General features: G+C 37.4%; 1 protein-coding gene across 1 annotated transcript in view; it reads right to left on the minus strand.

The window, feature by feature from the left end:
• Positions 1–328: 328 nt before the first annotated feature.
• The window catches only part of TAX1BP1 (Tax1 binding protein 1), a 64,043-nt gene continuing 47,210 nt past the window's right edge, over positions 329–17,161 (minus strand). Inside the window, exons 15-18 of the mRNA XM_054563891.1 lie at positions 8,840–9,023; positions 8,329–8,477; positions 2,009–2,091; positions 329–1,401 (exon numbers count right to left, since the gene is read on the minus strand). Of these exons, the coding sequence (XP_054419866.1) occupies positions 1,200–1,401; positions 2,009–2,091; positions 8,329–8,477; positions 8,840–9,023 (618 nt within the window). The 3' untranslated portion in view covers positions 329–1,199. The remainder of the gene's footprint in view (positions 1,402–2,008; positions 2,092–8,328; positions 8,478–8,839; positions 9,024–17,161) is intronic.

Raw genomic sequence — 17,161 nt, forward strand, 5'->3', positions numbered from 1 at the left:
AAACTCAAAGACCTTTAGAAAGGATTCCGGCAGCGGGCGCATTCTGCTCCTACACACCCCTCGGCGGCAGGATGTGCGAGGCAGCTCACGTGCAGCAGGCACCCAAAGGCCGCCACGCTGCCTATTACTTTAACAACTTAAATGGCTAATTTGCTTTTGACAAGCTTGAATATTTTCAGCAGCAGCAGAAAAAAGCCAATACTTTAAATTGTTAACATTCATAGTATAAGAGAAAGGAATACAGTACAGAAACATTTTGTAAAACCCAGACTAAAAAAAGATGTTCAAGACGCTAGACTTAATGAAAAACTATCACAAATAAATTTGACAAAATTACCTCCAAAGTGTACTCTTTAATGAGAATACTATACACAGCAGAGACATAACATACTACTTTATGTTATTACATTTTTAATTACTGAGAATGTTATTTCAAAGTTATACTCTCATTTGGAAAATGTGAAAAAGATAAGGATACACTTTCTGTGATTTTATGCCACAAACACCACTATTTAGATCATATAATATGAAACAACTGTACTGGCATACCTTGCTCCATTTCCCCACTGGATAGGAATATAACTTTAAGTTGGCTTAAATATAACCAATTAGCAAAATATGCTTTCCATTAATTCCTAAAGCAAACATTTCAAATGTAAGAAGAGTATCTGCTGCACTTGCAAGCATGGGATCTCATTCTACATACAGCTCCAATTCTAAAGAGAATAAAAAAAATGTCATGGGCCAAATTATGCAATTTTCTGCATTCAAAGAATTACTTTGTAAGACTTATGATAAATGCTTTTTATTACATAATATTAGTAGTCATGCTCAATCAACAAGATCAACAGAAACTTGTAAATATTGTGCTAAATAACACACTATACATATTTTTTCAGTGCAGCAACACCAAAATAATCCTTGTTTCCTTTAGTCGTATCATTTTGCAAACTGAGGAATAAATAAAAATACAAACACCCGAGAATGTCTTTTCTTAAGCAGGTAGGAAAAAGAGGTTAGAATCCTAATTATTGATAAGCCAAAGGCTGGCCCTACCCTAGGAACACCCACCTCCAAGGAGATCTTGGTCAGCAAAGCACTGCAGAGGGCACACGAAAGTGATCGCCCGTGTTCTCCTTAGTGGTCTATTGGAGATTTTTTTTAACTGCTAGGTTCTATTAACTCATAATAAAAAGTAACTAGTCAAAATTTAAAACATTCTGATCAAAATGGGTCTGCACATGCCTTTCAAAGCCCTGCTGGTCATAGTCAGGAGGGAACTGCTCGCTGCACATTGGGCACACCTTCCAGTGACTTTCAACATGTTCTTCAAATTTGCTCTGATCATAGTTGGGAGGGAACATTAATTCACAGAGGGGACACTTCTTGTGAACATCAAAGCTTGAAGAAATAAAAAAATGAAAGAATTACATATTTCCAATACATTTCTAACAAATTTCTAACAATATAGTATTCTTCAGGAAATGACACAAGCCTACATTTATCTAGTTAAGCTGACAACTCACCAGGAAAGTCTTCATTTATTCCAGAAACCTTTCCTTCCTCCTAAATGCTTGCTACTGACAATTGTGTGAACTACTTATAAAGCGTCTGAATTGTTTTACAATTAGATTGACAAAGAAAAACCTTTTTTCATTAAAATCCCCAAAACAATTACATGATGTAAAAGAGGCTTAGTGACAAGAATTCTTCACTTTTTAACTAACAGAAAAAACGCCTTCTGTAAGCCTATAAACACAAGTAACTTACTTCCTGACAGTGCTCACCGTGGTGCAACAGCTCGGAGCACCGGCAGCACCGGTCCCCAAAGAGCCTCACGCCTGGGAGGCACATTAACACACACTCTGCTGGTCCCACACCAGGAGTTTCAGTTCAGAGGGTGTGGTGTAGGGCTCTGACCACATGCATTTCTACCAAGGTCCCAGGGACCAAACTTTGAGAATCATGTTCTATATAATCCATATTCGATACAAGAAAAAAAAATTACCTGGAATCAAAGCAAAAGCCTGTTCCATGCCCGTGTAAATGTGTACTTGGCAGATCAGGAGCCGTAGGCACGTTCTCAGCCTCCTAGCAAAAAAACAATTTCGCAGCTTTTAAGGTAAGAGAAACTGAACATTAAGTTCCTTAATTCAATCAAGCATAGTATAAAGCAAGTAAGATTACGCTTGAAAATTTTATTTGTTACCATTTGATTAGATTTTCAGAAAGTCAATTTTTTTTTTAACCAAATATTTCACTATGAATTAAGTCTTACTGTCTTGAAATAAAAAGCAGTATTTAGTGGAATGGAAAGTATACCACACCTGTATGTGTGAACGAGGTAGAGATCATTAACAGACTTTTTGAACTCATGTGTAGATAACTTTGACTTTTTATTATTCCATAATAATCTTAACCCTACATTGTTTTTCCTATTACTCTGACCTGGTACCTGAATTTGCAAGATGCTACTCCCTTTGACAACATACATCCATTGCACAATACGTAGAAATTTTAAGTAAACATAAACTAGTTAAACAGATCAATCTGCATAATGTACTTGGGCACGTGTGCACATACACACTCACTCACTCACACACAAGCAAATGTAACTGGAAAACCATGTTAAAGCAAAGCACCAAACTGTGTCTCAAAAGCCTGTGCACCAGGAAGATAAGCCCCCATAACTTCTGGTTGTAAAAACCAGTGGGGGTTGGGGCAGTGGAAGAAATTGCAGGATTCTCAGGCATCACCTCTCAAAGGACCACAAAAGTCTTAGGACTTACACAGGCTCACTCCCTCTGGGCCCCAGCACCAGGGCAGCAGGTGGAAGGGCACCCGTGGCACATGGGGAGAAACTGAAGTGTCTGGCATCAGGGCAAATGCCAGGGGACAGCTTCCTCACAGACAAAACTCCAGAGGCCAGGGAGGGGCCACTGTCCCATTCTGAGCCCTCCACACAGAGCCACAGAGCTGACACTCGATCAGCCTGGCTCCCACGGGTTGCCCAGCCCTGGCGATTACCTAAGGCTCCATCCTATCCAACTTACAGGTGAGATTTCCTACAACAGGCCATGCTACTAAGACAGGAAGTCAAAGCAGCACTACCAAATGTAATACATAGAAACAAACACAGGGAGGCTGCCAAAATGAGACCAAAAACCATGGTCCAAATGAAAGAACAGACTAAAACTCCAAAAAAAGAACTAAATAAAATGGACATAAGCAATCTATCAGATGCAGAGTTCAAAACACTGGTTATAAGGATGCTCAAGGAACTCACTGGGTCCTTCAATAGCATAAAAAAGACCCAGGAGGAAATGATGATTACACAAAGTGAAATAAAGAAAAATTTACACGGAATCAACAGTGGTGTGGATGAAGCCAAGAATCAAATAAATGACTTGGAACATAAAGAAGAAAAAAACATTCGATCAGAACAAGAAGAAAAAAAGAATCCAAAAAAATGCATACAGGGTGAGGAACCTCTGAGACAACTTCAAACACACCAACATTCAAATCATAGGAGTGCCAGAAGGAGAAGAGAAGAAACAAGAAAATGAGCACTTTATTTGAAAAAATAATGGAAAAAAAAACTTCCCTAATTAGATGAAGGAAGTAGACATACAAGTCCAGGAAGCAGAGAGTCACAAACAAGATGGATGCAAAGAGGACCACACCAAGACACATCATAATTAAAACGCCAAAGGTAAAAGATAAAGAGAGAATCTTAAAAGCAGCGAGAGTAAGCAGTTGTTATCTACAAAGGTGTTCCCATATGACTGTCAGCTGATTTCTCAAAAGAAATTTTGCAGGCTAGAAGGGACTGGCAAGAAGTATTCCAAGTGATGAAAAGCAAGGACCTACAATCTAGATTACTCTATCCAGCAAAGTTATCATTTAGAATTGAAAAGCAGATAAAGTGCTTCCCAAGCAAAGTAAAGCTAAAGGAGTTCACCATCACCAAGCCATTATTATATGAAATGTTACTTATTTCATAGAAGGGACTTATTTAAGAAAAAGAAGGGCAAAACTATGAACATTGAAATGGCAAGAAATTCACAGCTATCAACAACTGAATCTCAAAAACAAACTAAGCAAACAAGCAGAACAGAAAGAGAATCACAGATATGGAGATCATTTGGAGGGTTTTATGTTGGGAAGATGAACAGGGAAAATGGGAGAAAAGATGCAGGGATTAAGACATATACCTGGGGAGGTACAGAATAGACAGGAGATGCTAAGAATGGTATAGGTGATGGAGCACCCAAAGAACATAGATGCATGACCCATGGACATGAACTAAGGGAGAAGGATTCCCAGAGGGAATGGGGGTTACTCTGTGGAAGGGACAAAGGGGGGAAATTGGGACAACTGTAATATCATAGTCAATAAAATATTAAAAATAAAAAGATGGTATTTAGGAAAATAATGGAAAAAGAAAAAAAGGAAAGTCATGATATCCTACTTTTCAATCAAAATACTTGATAGCAGACATAATAAAACCTAACTTTCTAGGGGCCAAAAATATAATGAAAATAAACTTCCCCTGTTTCATAATGGCTAATAGCTTACCCCAACTTACTGCTTCCACAGAGCAGTCAGCTAACAATAGTTTGCTGCTAGCTAAGGTGCTAGACTCAGGCCAACCTACCAGACACGTTAATAACCCTGCTTGTAATATACTGAGGTGGACCTAAGTATACTTAGCAGACCTAAGTCATATATAAATTGATAATGATGACATTATTCTGTATTTTTATCACTACTGCCTAATAAAACAAAAGAGGGACTCAACTAGAATTCCAGATGTTATGAGACATAATAAAGACATTCCCATGAAGAAAGCGTATCACCTGTTCAGAGAATAGTTCAAATCCAGAAAGTATGTAGTAAGTTCTATGAACAGACAATTCATAAAGCCTCTCATGATATTAACATGCAAAATGACCAGTCCAATATCATTCAAAAATGCTACATTCATTCTACTTTACTCATTAAGGACAGTTAGTTTCCCAACCCATACGAGACTAAACACAAGCAGTTAGCGGGGGAAGTGAGGCTATTAAGGCAGGCCCACTGTAGGCAACAAAAAAACAGCTACTGGTAAAAAGAGAAAAACAGACAAAACTCAAAACATTCAATAGTATTTCAACATTGGATCCCACAGCTTTACATCCTAAAAGTACATGGTAACATCTTTAATGTTGATTTTTAAATTAATAAACTTAAACCATCAAGGTTGTGTTACGTATTCCTGAAGAAGGCGGAGAACCATGTATTCTAGGTTAGAAACATTTCCACTCCAAAACTACTAAAATAAATTTTAGAAGTGAAAGTTGTCAACCCAAAAGAATGAAAAGCAGGTTTTAAAGTATCAGCACCTAGTATTTTAATTAAACTGCTAAGATAATCTCCTAAACCAATTTTATTAGGAATACCATACTTAAATCTACATTGAACGGTTCCAAATAATTAAATCTTTTGTAATTTTCAACAGCATTTTAATCTCTGCAAAAGTCTAAACCACCTTACACTGTTCATCTATCTTTAGACCCATCAGCATAATACTATTTCTATTACAAACTGGTTGTTAAGCAAACAAAACAAACTACGGTAAACTGCTCTACTTGAAATTCAAGCACTTCTGGGAACATATCCAAAGAAACCCAAAACCTTATTTAAAAGAATATATACGCACCCCTACATTCACTGTAACATTATTTACAAGAACAAAGATTTGCAAGCAGCCCAAGGGCCCATCAGTAGATGAGTGGGTAAAAAAGCTGTCATACATTTACACAATGGAATACTGTTCAGCAGTAAAAAAGAAGGAAATCTTACCTTTTCTAACAGCGTAGATGGACCTGGAGAGTATTATTTTAAGTGCAATAAGCCAGTCAGAGAAAGACAAGTACCGTATGATCTCACCTATATGTGGAATCTAATGAACAAAATAAACCAACAAACAAGAGAGAAACAGACTCACACAGAACAGACTGACAGCTGTCAGAGAGGAGTTGAGGTTGGGTGAAAAGGTGAAGGAATTAAGGGGGGGGAAAGAAAGAAAAGAAACCTCACAGACAAAGACTGTGTGTCTATGAATATGGTGATTACCAGGCGGAGAGTGGGGAGTTGGGAGGTTATCAGAAGGCAAAGGGGAGATAGATGGTGATGGAATGAGACTTGACTTGGGGCAGTGAACACACAATACAATACACAGATGATGCATCTTAGAGTTCTACACCTGAAACCTATATAATTTTCTTAACCAATGTCACCCCAATAAATTCTATTGAAAATTTTTTAAATGTACTGAGATGCTAAAGGTGCCGTGAACTGAGTAAGTTTGGGAACCTCTGCTTTGCCTATTTGGTAGGTTGATGGGTGGTTAAAGACCACAGCTTCTACGGCCAGTGAGGACGCTCAAAACCAGGGTGACCCTTTCAAGCAGCGCGATACAAGGCAAGTCAGTTAAGCTGCCTCACAATACCTCTCAACAGAGATGGAAGTAGTTCCTACCCCAAAGGACTGCTATGAAGAACAAATGAGTTAGAACATTTAAAGAGCTAAGCATTAGCTGGCAAGCAGAGCTACAGGAACGTTTGTTGCCACCACCATCATCATAATCATGTTGCAGCTACTTTCAGTGCAACTGTCAGGTAAGAGGAAGCCATAAAAGGTTTTTGATCTGATGGCTGACTAGTTTCTGGTCCAGAAGGAGACACGCAGGTGTTATGACTGGAACAGGCTGGAAGAGCCGGCTGTCTCAAGCCTGACTCGGAGATGCTGGGTCCTGGGGCTGCTAATCACTCCCAGGGCAGAGAACCCAAGAAAAGGAACAGGTCAACTCAAATTTGCTTTCCATATCCTAAAATTACTTACTAAAATACTTCAGTTGCAAGTGATTATTTTTGTTGTTGTAATGACAAGAATTTTTTTAAAGACAACAAGATCTGAAAGGTACATAAAAATAAGTTTGTCTAATGTGAAAAATCTTCTGACTGGAAAATACAATCACCTGAGGCGCGCCTATTAAAGCCCTTCCATCTCATCGCCAACCTAAGCATGTCAGCAAATGAGCACAAGCCCCCAACACTGCTTCTCATGGGTTTGCAGAAGGGCAAAGCACACAGATCAGAAAGAACATTCTCCTAATTAAACTGAAGCACATGACTACGAAAGAGAAAGGCTTGTCGCATGTAACATCTGTGCCAGAAATGATCAGATTAAATATGCAAAATGTGAAGTAAAGGTGTGAAAAAGCAGTAAAATGATACTCTAGACCTTAAATAGGCTACAAAAGTTCTGACAGGTTTTCTAATTATTCCCAGTAATGGACACAGAAGGCCAAAAGGCAGAAGAGAGAAATACATTTTTCTCCATTATGAGTGTTGAGCACTAGGGCTAAAATCATGTCTGTCTAAACACTGATCGGTTTCTGCAAAGGTTAATAGCAATTAAATGCAGCAAACTAGATTAAATGAGAAACAGGTCATGATACCACTGTACTTGCAAAGAGCACGATAAAGCGTTTCTTTTAACTCATCTTAATGCACAGGAAATCCGAAGGAGTTACTGTGTGGAAAAGAACCTATTTATTAAATGAAATCAAAATAATGACGTGCTATATAAATTCAATTATCATCAGTATTGTGTTGTTGAGAGATTAAATACTAACAATGTCTACAAGAGTATTTCTTTGAAAAGAATGACACACACACACTTCTTTTTCTAGCTAAAGTCCACCTTAAAATTTAAAGTAGGATAAAAATGCTAAATGAAAAGATGCACACTGCAGCATAACATTTTCATTAACACTGCTTCTTCCAGCCTACTACAACAAAAGAATACAATAAATTACTCAGTGAAAATTAAAAGTAAACTCTGTGGCTAGAGTTAATAATACTATGTTGTGTATTTAAAGGTTTCTAAGAGTAGATCTTAATTTCTCATAACAAGGGGAAAATTGTAACTAAAATGGATGTTAAGCAGACCTACAAATACACAAGTGCTGAATCATCATGTATGCCTGAAACTAATATAGTGTTATATGCCAGTTCTATCTCAATTTGAAAACAATTTTTATATTAAACTGTTAATATTTTAAGGCCATCCTCCAAACTTAGTATTTTACTTCAGTACAAATCCTAATGTATAAATATGAAGCATATTAACATTTAAATTTAAATACAGGCTGGTTTTTTGAAAAATCTTTATGCAACACAAGCACACACACTCTCTCAAAACACACATGACGATGTAACTTTCTATGTAGGAGAGAAAATAAAAGGGACAGGCTCACAAAATAGAAATTCAATTTACTTTACTATCCTCAGGATCTTCCAAACCATCAGGCCGACTAAGGTTTCGAGCAGGCTGGCTGCAGACGACGTTATCTTCCAGTCCCCAGGAGGGGACTCGCACAGGCGGCCTCTGGATTTCATCTGGGTAAAAAGCGCCATCTGCTCCATCTGGGGGGAAAATTTTTTTTTTTTTGGCAAGGGAAGGGTGAAACCTGTTACTGAAACTGGAATCTCTGTATAGCTATGATGAACAGGACATAAAAATCTATTTTAGTGCATCAAAAAAAATCTTTATTTTTAACCCAAGTGATTTTTAAAAATAAGAACTATTAAGTAATAAGCAAATAGACCATTCATTCATGGTACATCACTTCTGGATGAAGCCAGTTAATGTTAAACATTAAAACTGCTCATAATAATGCTTTTATTACAGCTGACTGTACCAGTGGTTCTCTAACAAACACCCCCCCACACACACCCCGCCCCCCACGCCAATTCAGCTAATCCCAAACGAGAAATATTTTAACAACCTCTTGTTTCCTGTGTTGCATAAGGATTGCCGTACTGTAGAACTGGCTGCGTATCTGGTATTGCAGAAACATGACCATTTTGCTCTGAGCATGCGTTGAGACCCTGTGAAATCTGCTGAGGACTCTGGGAATTCTGACCTTCCATTTTCCCTTCTGCTTGATTTTCTAGACTCCTTTTAAGTTCCTAAAATTGACAAAAACAAATGTGAATAGGTAAAGCAATCAAGTACTTTATAACAAGGGCAGCACTAAACAGTTAGTCAAAATATAACAGTAAAATTATTTCCCTATTACAGTAGTTCCCTCTTATCCACAGTTTTCTTTCTGTGGTTTCAGTTACCCATGGTCAACTGCGGTCCACAAAAAATTAAATGAGAAATTCCATAAACAATACCTAAGTTTTCAACTGCACATGGTGACATCTTACTCTATCCTGTTCCATCCTGCCCAGGACAGGAGCCACCCCTTTCCAGCCCACCCACTGCCGCTCTTAAGTCACTTAGTAGCTGTCTTGGTTATCAGGCTGCTGTGGTCTTGCAGTGCTTGTATTCAAGCAACCCTTACTTTACTTAATAATGGCCCCAAACTTTACCACAGAAATGTGAGTACAGGAAAAAACTCTCACTATATATAACGGGGTTCAACGCTATTCAAAGTTTCAGGCATGCCCTGGGGCCTTGGAATGCATCCCCGCAGATAAGTCGGAAGAGGGCTGTATGTCTGAAGTATGCACTTGGAAAGGCTGGCTCTCATCTTCTCATAAATGCCCCATCCACATACAACAAAACCAGAAAGCAGAATAAAGCCCAATGTATTTTCAAATTTATTAATGCCAAGAAAGTGCCTTTTTTACTGAGCTGAGGAAAAACTGAATCTCTTACAACTTAGCTATTAATAAAAATCAAAAGCCAAAAACCACCCCACATTGTTCCCTTAAATGTTCTATCAAACATTTAAGAAATTTATTTTTTAAAAATACTAGTTCAGGTTGGAGTACAGGTAAGAAAAAAATACGATTCCTGAATAAACTGAAAAACTAGAGGAAAAAACACTTCTCAACTCACTTCACAAGGCCCTTATTATCCTGACTCCAAAACCCAAAAATGGCCCCCCAGGAACTCCAAACCTCATCCCTCATGAACACTCATGCAAAAATCCTTAACTTATTATTTCAAGGCTTATTATAAAACTATAGTAATCAAGAGAACAAAGTACTGGCATAAGGACAAATACACAGATCAAGGGTTGGCAAACGTTTTCCATTAAGCGTCGGATAGTAGATAGTTTTAGCCGTATAGGACACATTGTCTCTGTCACAACTATTCAATCTTTAAATCTGCCTCTGCTGCCCCCACCATGATTCCTAAATGGAAGGGCGTGGTCATGTGCTAGTAAACCTCATTTACAAAAAAAGACCACAGGACATATTTGGCTGGTAGGTAAGGCCTTAGTTTGCTGACACCTGATATAAATCATGTTTTATTAACACAGAACAGACTCCAAAAATATACACATACTTTCAATCAATTTTCAACAAAGATGAGGAAGTAATTCTATGGAGGTTAAGGATGGTCTTTTAAACATATGATGCTAAAACAGTGGGTATCGGTATACTAGTAAACAAATTTTGATTACCTATCATACCATACCCAAACAGTAATTTTAAATATATTATAAATCTAAACATAAAGCAAAAACTATATATGTATCTACTGAAAGAAAAAAATAAGAGAAAAGCTTTAACCCTTGAGTTAGGCAAGTTTCTTAAGATGGAACACAAACGGCATCAACCACTAAGAAAAATATTGCTAAACTGGACTACTTCAAAATTACAAGCTATTGCTCTTCAAAAAATATTTTATTATTTTAAGATTTTATTTATTCATTTTTAGAGAGAGGGGAAGGAAGGGAGGAAGAGAGGGAGAGAAACATTGATGTGTGATTGCCTCTCACACGCCCCCTACTGGGGACATGGCCAGCAACCCCGTGCCCTGACTGAGAATCAAACAGGCAGCCCTTTGGTTCACAGGCTGGCACTCAATCCACTGAGCCACACCAGCCAGGGCTCTTCAAAAGGTTATTTTAAAAAACAAAAAGGCATGCCACAAATTGGGAGAATGTATTTCCAAAATATATAACAAAGGAATTGTATTTGGAATATATAAAGAACTCTTAAAACCAATAAAGAAACAACCCCTTAAAAATAGGTAAAAGTTCCAAACACACACCTCACCAAAGAATATATACAAATATAAATCCTTACATAAGAATATAAGCACATGAAAAGATGCTCAGCATCACTAGTCATCAGGGAAATTAAAACTAAAACCACAATGAGGTAACGCTATACACCCAATAGAACTAAAATTAAAACCTGACAATACCAAGTGTTGGTGAGGCTATGGAGCAATGGAACGTTCATAGGCTGTGGCAGGAATGCAAAATGATACAGCCACACTGGAAAGTAATTTGGCTGTTTCTTAAAAACATACACTTACCATATATGCCAGCAATTCCTAGGTATCTATTCAAGAAAAATGAAAACGTATGTCCACAAAAAAGATCTGACTGAGAATGTCCATAGCAGCATTATTCATAATAGCAAAAGAGGAGAAATAATCCAAACATCCATCAGCCGATAAATTAAGGTCTGTGAACTGGTGAATGGATATATTCTACATGGCTTGCATTTATATGAAATGCTAGAAAGGGTAAAACTATACAGTAACAAAAAGCAGGTCAGTGTTTGCCTAGGCCTGGGAGTAGCTGCCGGAGGAGCGACCGCGAGTGAGCATGAGGAACTTTGGGCAGTGATGGAAACATCCTCTAGTCTGCATGTAATGGTAGTTACAGCACTATGTATTTACTATACATTTGCCAAAATTCATCAAATCACACTTAAAATGGGTGAATGTTATTACATGTAAACTGTACCTCAATCAAGCCGTTAAAAAAAATCAACCAGAAATATTAGCAAAGGATATTAAAAATTTAAAATTTCATCTATAAAGTAAAAATAAGCTGGTTTTGCTGATTGTCACCCCTTGGGAGTAGAGATGAGACTCTTATGTTTACAAATTTTTATCTATATAAATTAAATTTCCTTAAAATGGAATTAGTGACCTGAAAACCTAACTAGTAAATATGAAAATGCAAGTCAATTTAGGCCTGAGAAGAGATACAGGAATTAAAAGTTAGTTCCTCCTAAGCATGTGAAGAGAAGAGTAACGTGGAATGACGTACTGCAGGACTGAGACATGAATGACATGGATAGTGCACAGGATACATGTTAAGAGTAGAAGAGATGCAGCTAAAAAGGCAGGATGAGGGTCCAATGTGCCAAATCTGTCATGCAATTTACTACAAAATGGTCTCTGTAAGATGAATCTAGCAAAGCTATACTGGTCATACTTGAAACTAAAAACAAGCAGTGGGCAAAGGTAAGCAGGACATCAGACTGACCTGGATTCACTCATCAGCTCCACCACTGATAACCCTGAGGAACTTATCTTCTCCAAGTCTCAGAAGACTGCTGAGAATGCAGAGAGTGTTTAGAACACTGCAGGCCCTCACTGGATTTCCCTTATCTCCTGGTATGATGCAAACCCCCCACGCAAGCTATTAGAGTAATTCAGAATTGTGGCAGTGGAAATGTAAATGCAGAAAGAAAAGTATTTGAAAAAAAATTTCAAAGATGATTCAAGAAAATTTTTAAAGGGCACAAAAGCAGCAAAAAAAAAAAAAAGATGATAAAATACTTCTACAATGGTTTAGGCAAATTAATTAGAGGAATACAGTTAAGTTCTTCTGTGAGCAAACAATAAAGTACTTAAATAGAGTCAACGATTTTTTTCGCCCCCCGATAGGTTGGCTATCTGTTCATCACCCAGTTTTGTTTTTGGAGCTTTGATCTTATTAAAAGATTTATGCAAGCATTGGTACATTCAAGCTTCATAGAGTTCTGACCTAATAAAACTTCGTTGAGAGTTCTGACCTAATAAAGAGTACACTCTAAGTTAATATTCATCTCCTCTACCATCAAAAATGCATAAATCCTCTGCAAGTGGGACCCAGAGTAAGAAAAGGATCAGAAACAAGCAGCTTTGATTTCTCATGGGGGAAACTGGAAGCGAGGTAGAGAGACACGGACAAGACAGTTACGGTTAGGTTGTTGGGCAAAAAGACTGAACTCTTGACTTAGAGATTCTTAAATTTACATTCACAACACCTCTCAAAGGTTTAGAATTCAGGAGATCCATAACTTAGGGGAAAAAGATATGTATCTTTTCACTAACTTCTGACATTTGGCATTTTATGAATTCGTCTAAAAACAAAAAAACAAAAAAAACACAGTAGTTGCTGTTCGTGTGTCACCTACAGAAGCCATATAGTTCTTTCCTATTAGCCGGCGCAGCTATCTCAAAACAGCCTTTGTATTCATCACTACTTCTCAATAGTAATTATTACACATGCAAAACCTTAACATTTTAATAAGCACACACACTACTGTCACATACCACAACTTTTTAAAAATATTTTGATAACTTCCTCATAATTTGTTTACTTTGTGGTTCTGTGTATTTTGCTTTATTCACTTAAAAATATTTTATGAAAACAGGCTTCACCAGACTGTCAAAAGGCCCTTGGAATACAAATGGTCAAGAACCCACGTAGGACCTCCTCTATCTTAACAGGCAATCATAAATGAGTGTAGCTCTCTTATCTGAGCAAAACAGTATTAACGGCTGATTTGCAACTCTCCTAAAATAAAAAGTGTCCACAAATTTAAGGAAAAAATTTTGTTAGAAGCTCTCATTCACAGTTCCAGTCCAGGGCACAAGTTAGCTTAGCTGCTCTTCCTTTGCTAAACAGGGTGCCTAAAACTTTTTTTTTCCCTTCAGAGCCCCAAAATGTCTCACAGTAGCCTTGGTTTTACAAATTACTTGCATTCCAAATGTTAAATAAGGAGGAATAACATATTGCTCTTGTCTGCCACATGCAATGCTGTGAGAGTAAAGGAGAACAGATATTAAGTGTTTCGGATTACTTCCAAGTCTCTGAACAAGTTGTTCATGGGATAAAATTCTCATACTTAACTCTCAATTTTTTCTTGTATCACTTCCAGATAGTCTCTAAGTTACAGCAAAAAAAGGTAAGTAAGTGGTAGTCTTTATGACTTTTATGAGATGAATTCTTTGGGATCCTATTATTATTTAATCATCATGCTATTACAGCATTTCATTGGAAATGATATATTTCTATTAATGACTGAAGTATTTATATATTAATCATTTTAAGTGTGTTTGTGTGTGTATGTATAAGTAAATATATAAATAAATCTCTCCCACTCTAAAATGGAAAGCAGATCATCTGGAAATATAAAATGATTCATTAAAATCACTAGTCAAACATCTGGTGTTAAAGAACATCTGAAATAGTATTTAAAATGTTTTTAATTTTCTTTTTTTCCTCTGGCAATAGTTAATAGTGTATTTCCCAATATTTTTACCATTATTTGCCATTTTGATTTGCTTATTTTCTTTACTCTTTTCAAATTTCTGCTAAAGGATTTATGCAGAATATCTGAAACAGTATGGAGATATAAAAATGATAAAAATTCTAAGTAGTGGTTTTGCAATGACATGGATACTTTAAGCTGTTAAGTTTCTAAGTAAATTTAAATTGATAAGATTTTTAATCCTAAGAGATATACTAAATTACTTCGTATTATTAAAACTTATTTCTGAACATATTTTTATAATACTAAGGAGCTAGTGAGTTTAAAAATACTATAATGAGTTCCTTTATTCACACATCAAATATTCAGTAAATATTTCATGAATACTATGTGGCAAGCACTGTTCTAGGCACTATGGATTTGGGAATAACCAAAACAGACAAAAATGTCTGCCTATATGGGGGTTACATTCTAGAGGAGGTAAGATGGGCAACAAACAAAATAAGTAAAATACATATTCAGTTAGACAATGATAAATCCATTTTTTCATTTACCTATTCAACTAATGCTTAATGATTACTTGATTCATTCTAGGCACCAAGTCTGGTCTAACTCAATGTTGAACAAAAAGGACTTAGTTGTAACCTTGTAAAGGACTGGGGCTGGGGTGAGAGTTCTGAGAAACATCGGGGGAGAAGACAAACATTAAGCAATGCCTTGCAATATCAAAAAGAAATTCTTATTTATAAAATCTTTTGAAGTAATATAAAACTATAGTTGTCACCAGCAAGAAGATCAGGAGTAATATAGGTAGAAAAGCAAACTGGCCCTACTTCTCATGCATTTCTTACAGGGTGGGGTTATGAACTGACATTTCTTTTACCAAGTGATTTTAAAAGCAAATGCTGTAAACTGCGTTTGCCCCATTCAGTTGTTTATTCATTCAACAAATCTCTAACTTCAAATATTAGGCATTGTACTGGATGCTACAAATAACAATGGTGAGTAAAATAAACACAATCCCCACTTTCATGGACCTTACAGTTAGGTAGCAGAGGCAGATGTTAAGACAAATAAGCAGAGAAATAAATATTAATTACAAATTATAGTTAAGTTCTATGAAGTACAAGTACAGGTCTCAGATATATGTTTCATAGAGGCTAGAAGCACATAATTTTGACCAGGAGGTCAAAGAAGGCCTCTCTAAGAGAGATTTCACTTAAAGGGACTTAAAGATGTCACAAGTCATAGAAGTAAATAACTGGAGGGAAATAAAAGGAATTCTGGGGTATACCTGAAAGAGTATCACCTGGAGGAGGGAAGGAATTGTGGTTGGATAAATAGAATAAGAAGGCCGTAAAGCAACAATTGCTGATGGTGAGTGAGAAGTACAACAAAATTCATCATATTATTCTATTCTCATATATGCTTAAACTCTTCTTTAAAAAAAAAAAATTGTTTAACAAAATACAGAACTGTAGGCAAGACTGTCCCTGGCTAAGGTCACGAATGAGGGCCCTGAGAGGACACAGCCACTGGGGAGCTCTCAGGCCTGGGTAACCGGGACAGCTCTCAATGCGTGGTCCCCAGACCCGCAGCGCCAAGTGCTTGGGAGAAGTGCAAATATCAAACCCCACTCCAGACCTACTCAATCAGAAACTCTGGGAATGGGAGCCAGAAATCTGTATTTTAAAAAGCAATACTGTTAAAGGTTGTGATGAAGCTCATGCCTGAGAACTCCTGAGGCTCCACATAGAGTACAGTGAAACAGGAACCCGTGGTTCACAATGGCACTAGAGAGATAATGGAGGCCAGTCATCTAAAATGTGACAGGCTATGTTATAAATTTTGGCTTTTATCTTAACTGGTTGGGAGGACCATTAAAGAGCTTTAAACAAGGGAGTGATCAGCGTTCCATTTTTAAAGGTTACCTTGTCCATGGTTTAAGTAACTTTTACCTCGGTCAAGCGTAGAGGCAGGGAGTGACTTCATGGAAGATGGCAGGGGAGGACATGTGGTCCCTCAGCCATAACGCCGAAGTCACTGAATCCTGACCACCGCCACTTCAGCAAGCTCGGAAGCAGGCCTGCACCAGCACGGGGACTGACCCACTGGCTACCGCAGTCCTGGGAGAGGGCTACAGCCAGAGGACCCCTAAGCCACACCTGCATCCCTCACTCCCAGGATCTGCGAGATAACAATGGTTTGTTCTCAAGGGTCTGCTTGCTCGGATTAGATCATCATTGTTTCAAATTTACAATGCACCACCCAAAACTCATACCAGAAATAAAAATTTATTTTTACTCTTCATTTGTGCTCCTATTGCTTCAATTATCTTTAACGCACTATTTAGTTGCAGGAATCTTTTTTTAACCCACTTGCCATTTTGTGTTACTACACACTGAAAGGGAAAGGGAGAAAGGAGGGGTAGGTAGGAGGGAAGTGAGCAGGGAGCGAGGAAGAGAGAAAACCACTGCCAAGTTACATTTAAACACAGTATACTGACAGCGTATGGGACAGAAAGAAAAAAAAGGAGGAGGGAAAGTAATCTACAAATAATTTTGAACTATATTTTTACTAGGTTTCCCTCTCATAGTGATATGGTCCTAGCAATTCTGAAACTATTTTACATGAATTATTGGATTTAGCATATAAACAGATGTGCTGACATTGTTCAACATCAGAATTCTCACTGTGGAAAGGGTGTACAAATAGGAATTGAGAAAGGCAAGGAGGAACCCGTGAGGCTGGACTACAACTCATGATATCTAAAATGTAAATATTTCCTAATTTTGTCCACTAAAAGAATCTAGAAGCAATAAACACCAGTAATAATGTACACACCTAAAGCCCTTATTTTTGGT

The sequence above is a fragment of the Pteronotus mesoamericanus genome, unplaced genomic scaffold, assembly GCF_021234165.1.
Source record: "Pteronotus mesoamericanus isolate MK-2021 breed Mesoamerican mustached bat unplaced genomic scaffold, CSHL_Meso_final scaffold_85, whole genome shotgun sequence".
Classification (NCBI taxonomy): Eukaryota; Metazoa; Chordata; class Mammalia; order Chiroptera; family Mormoopidae; genus Pteronotus; species Pteronotus mesoamericanus.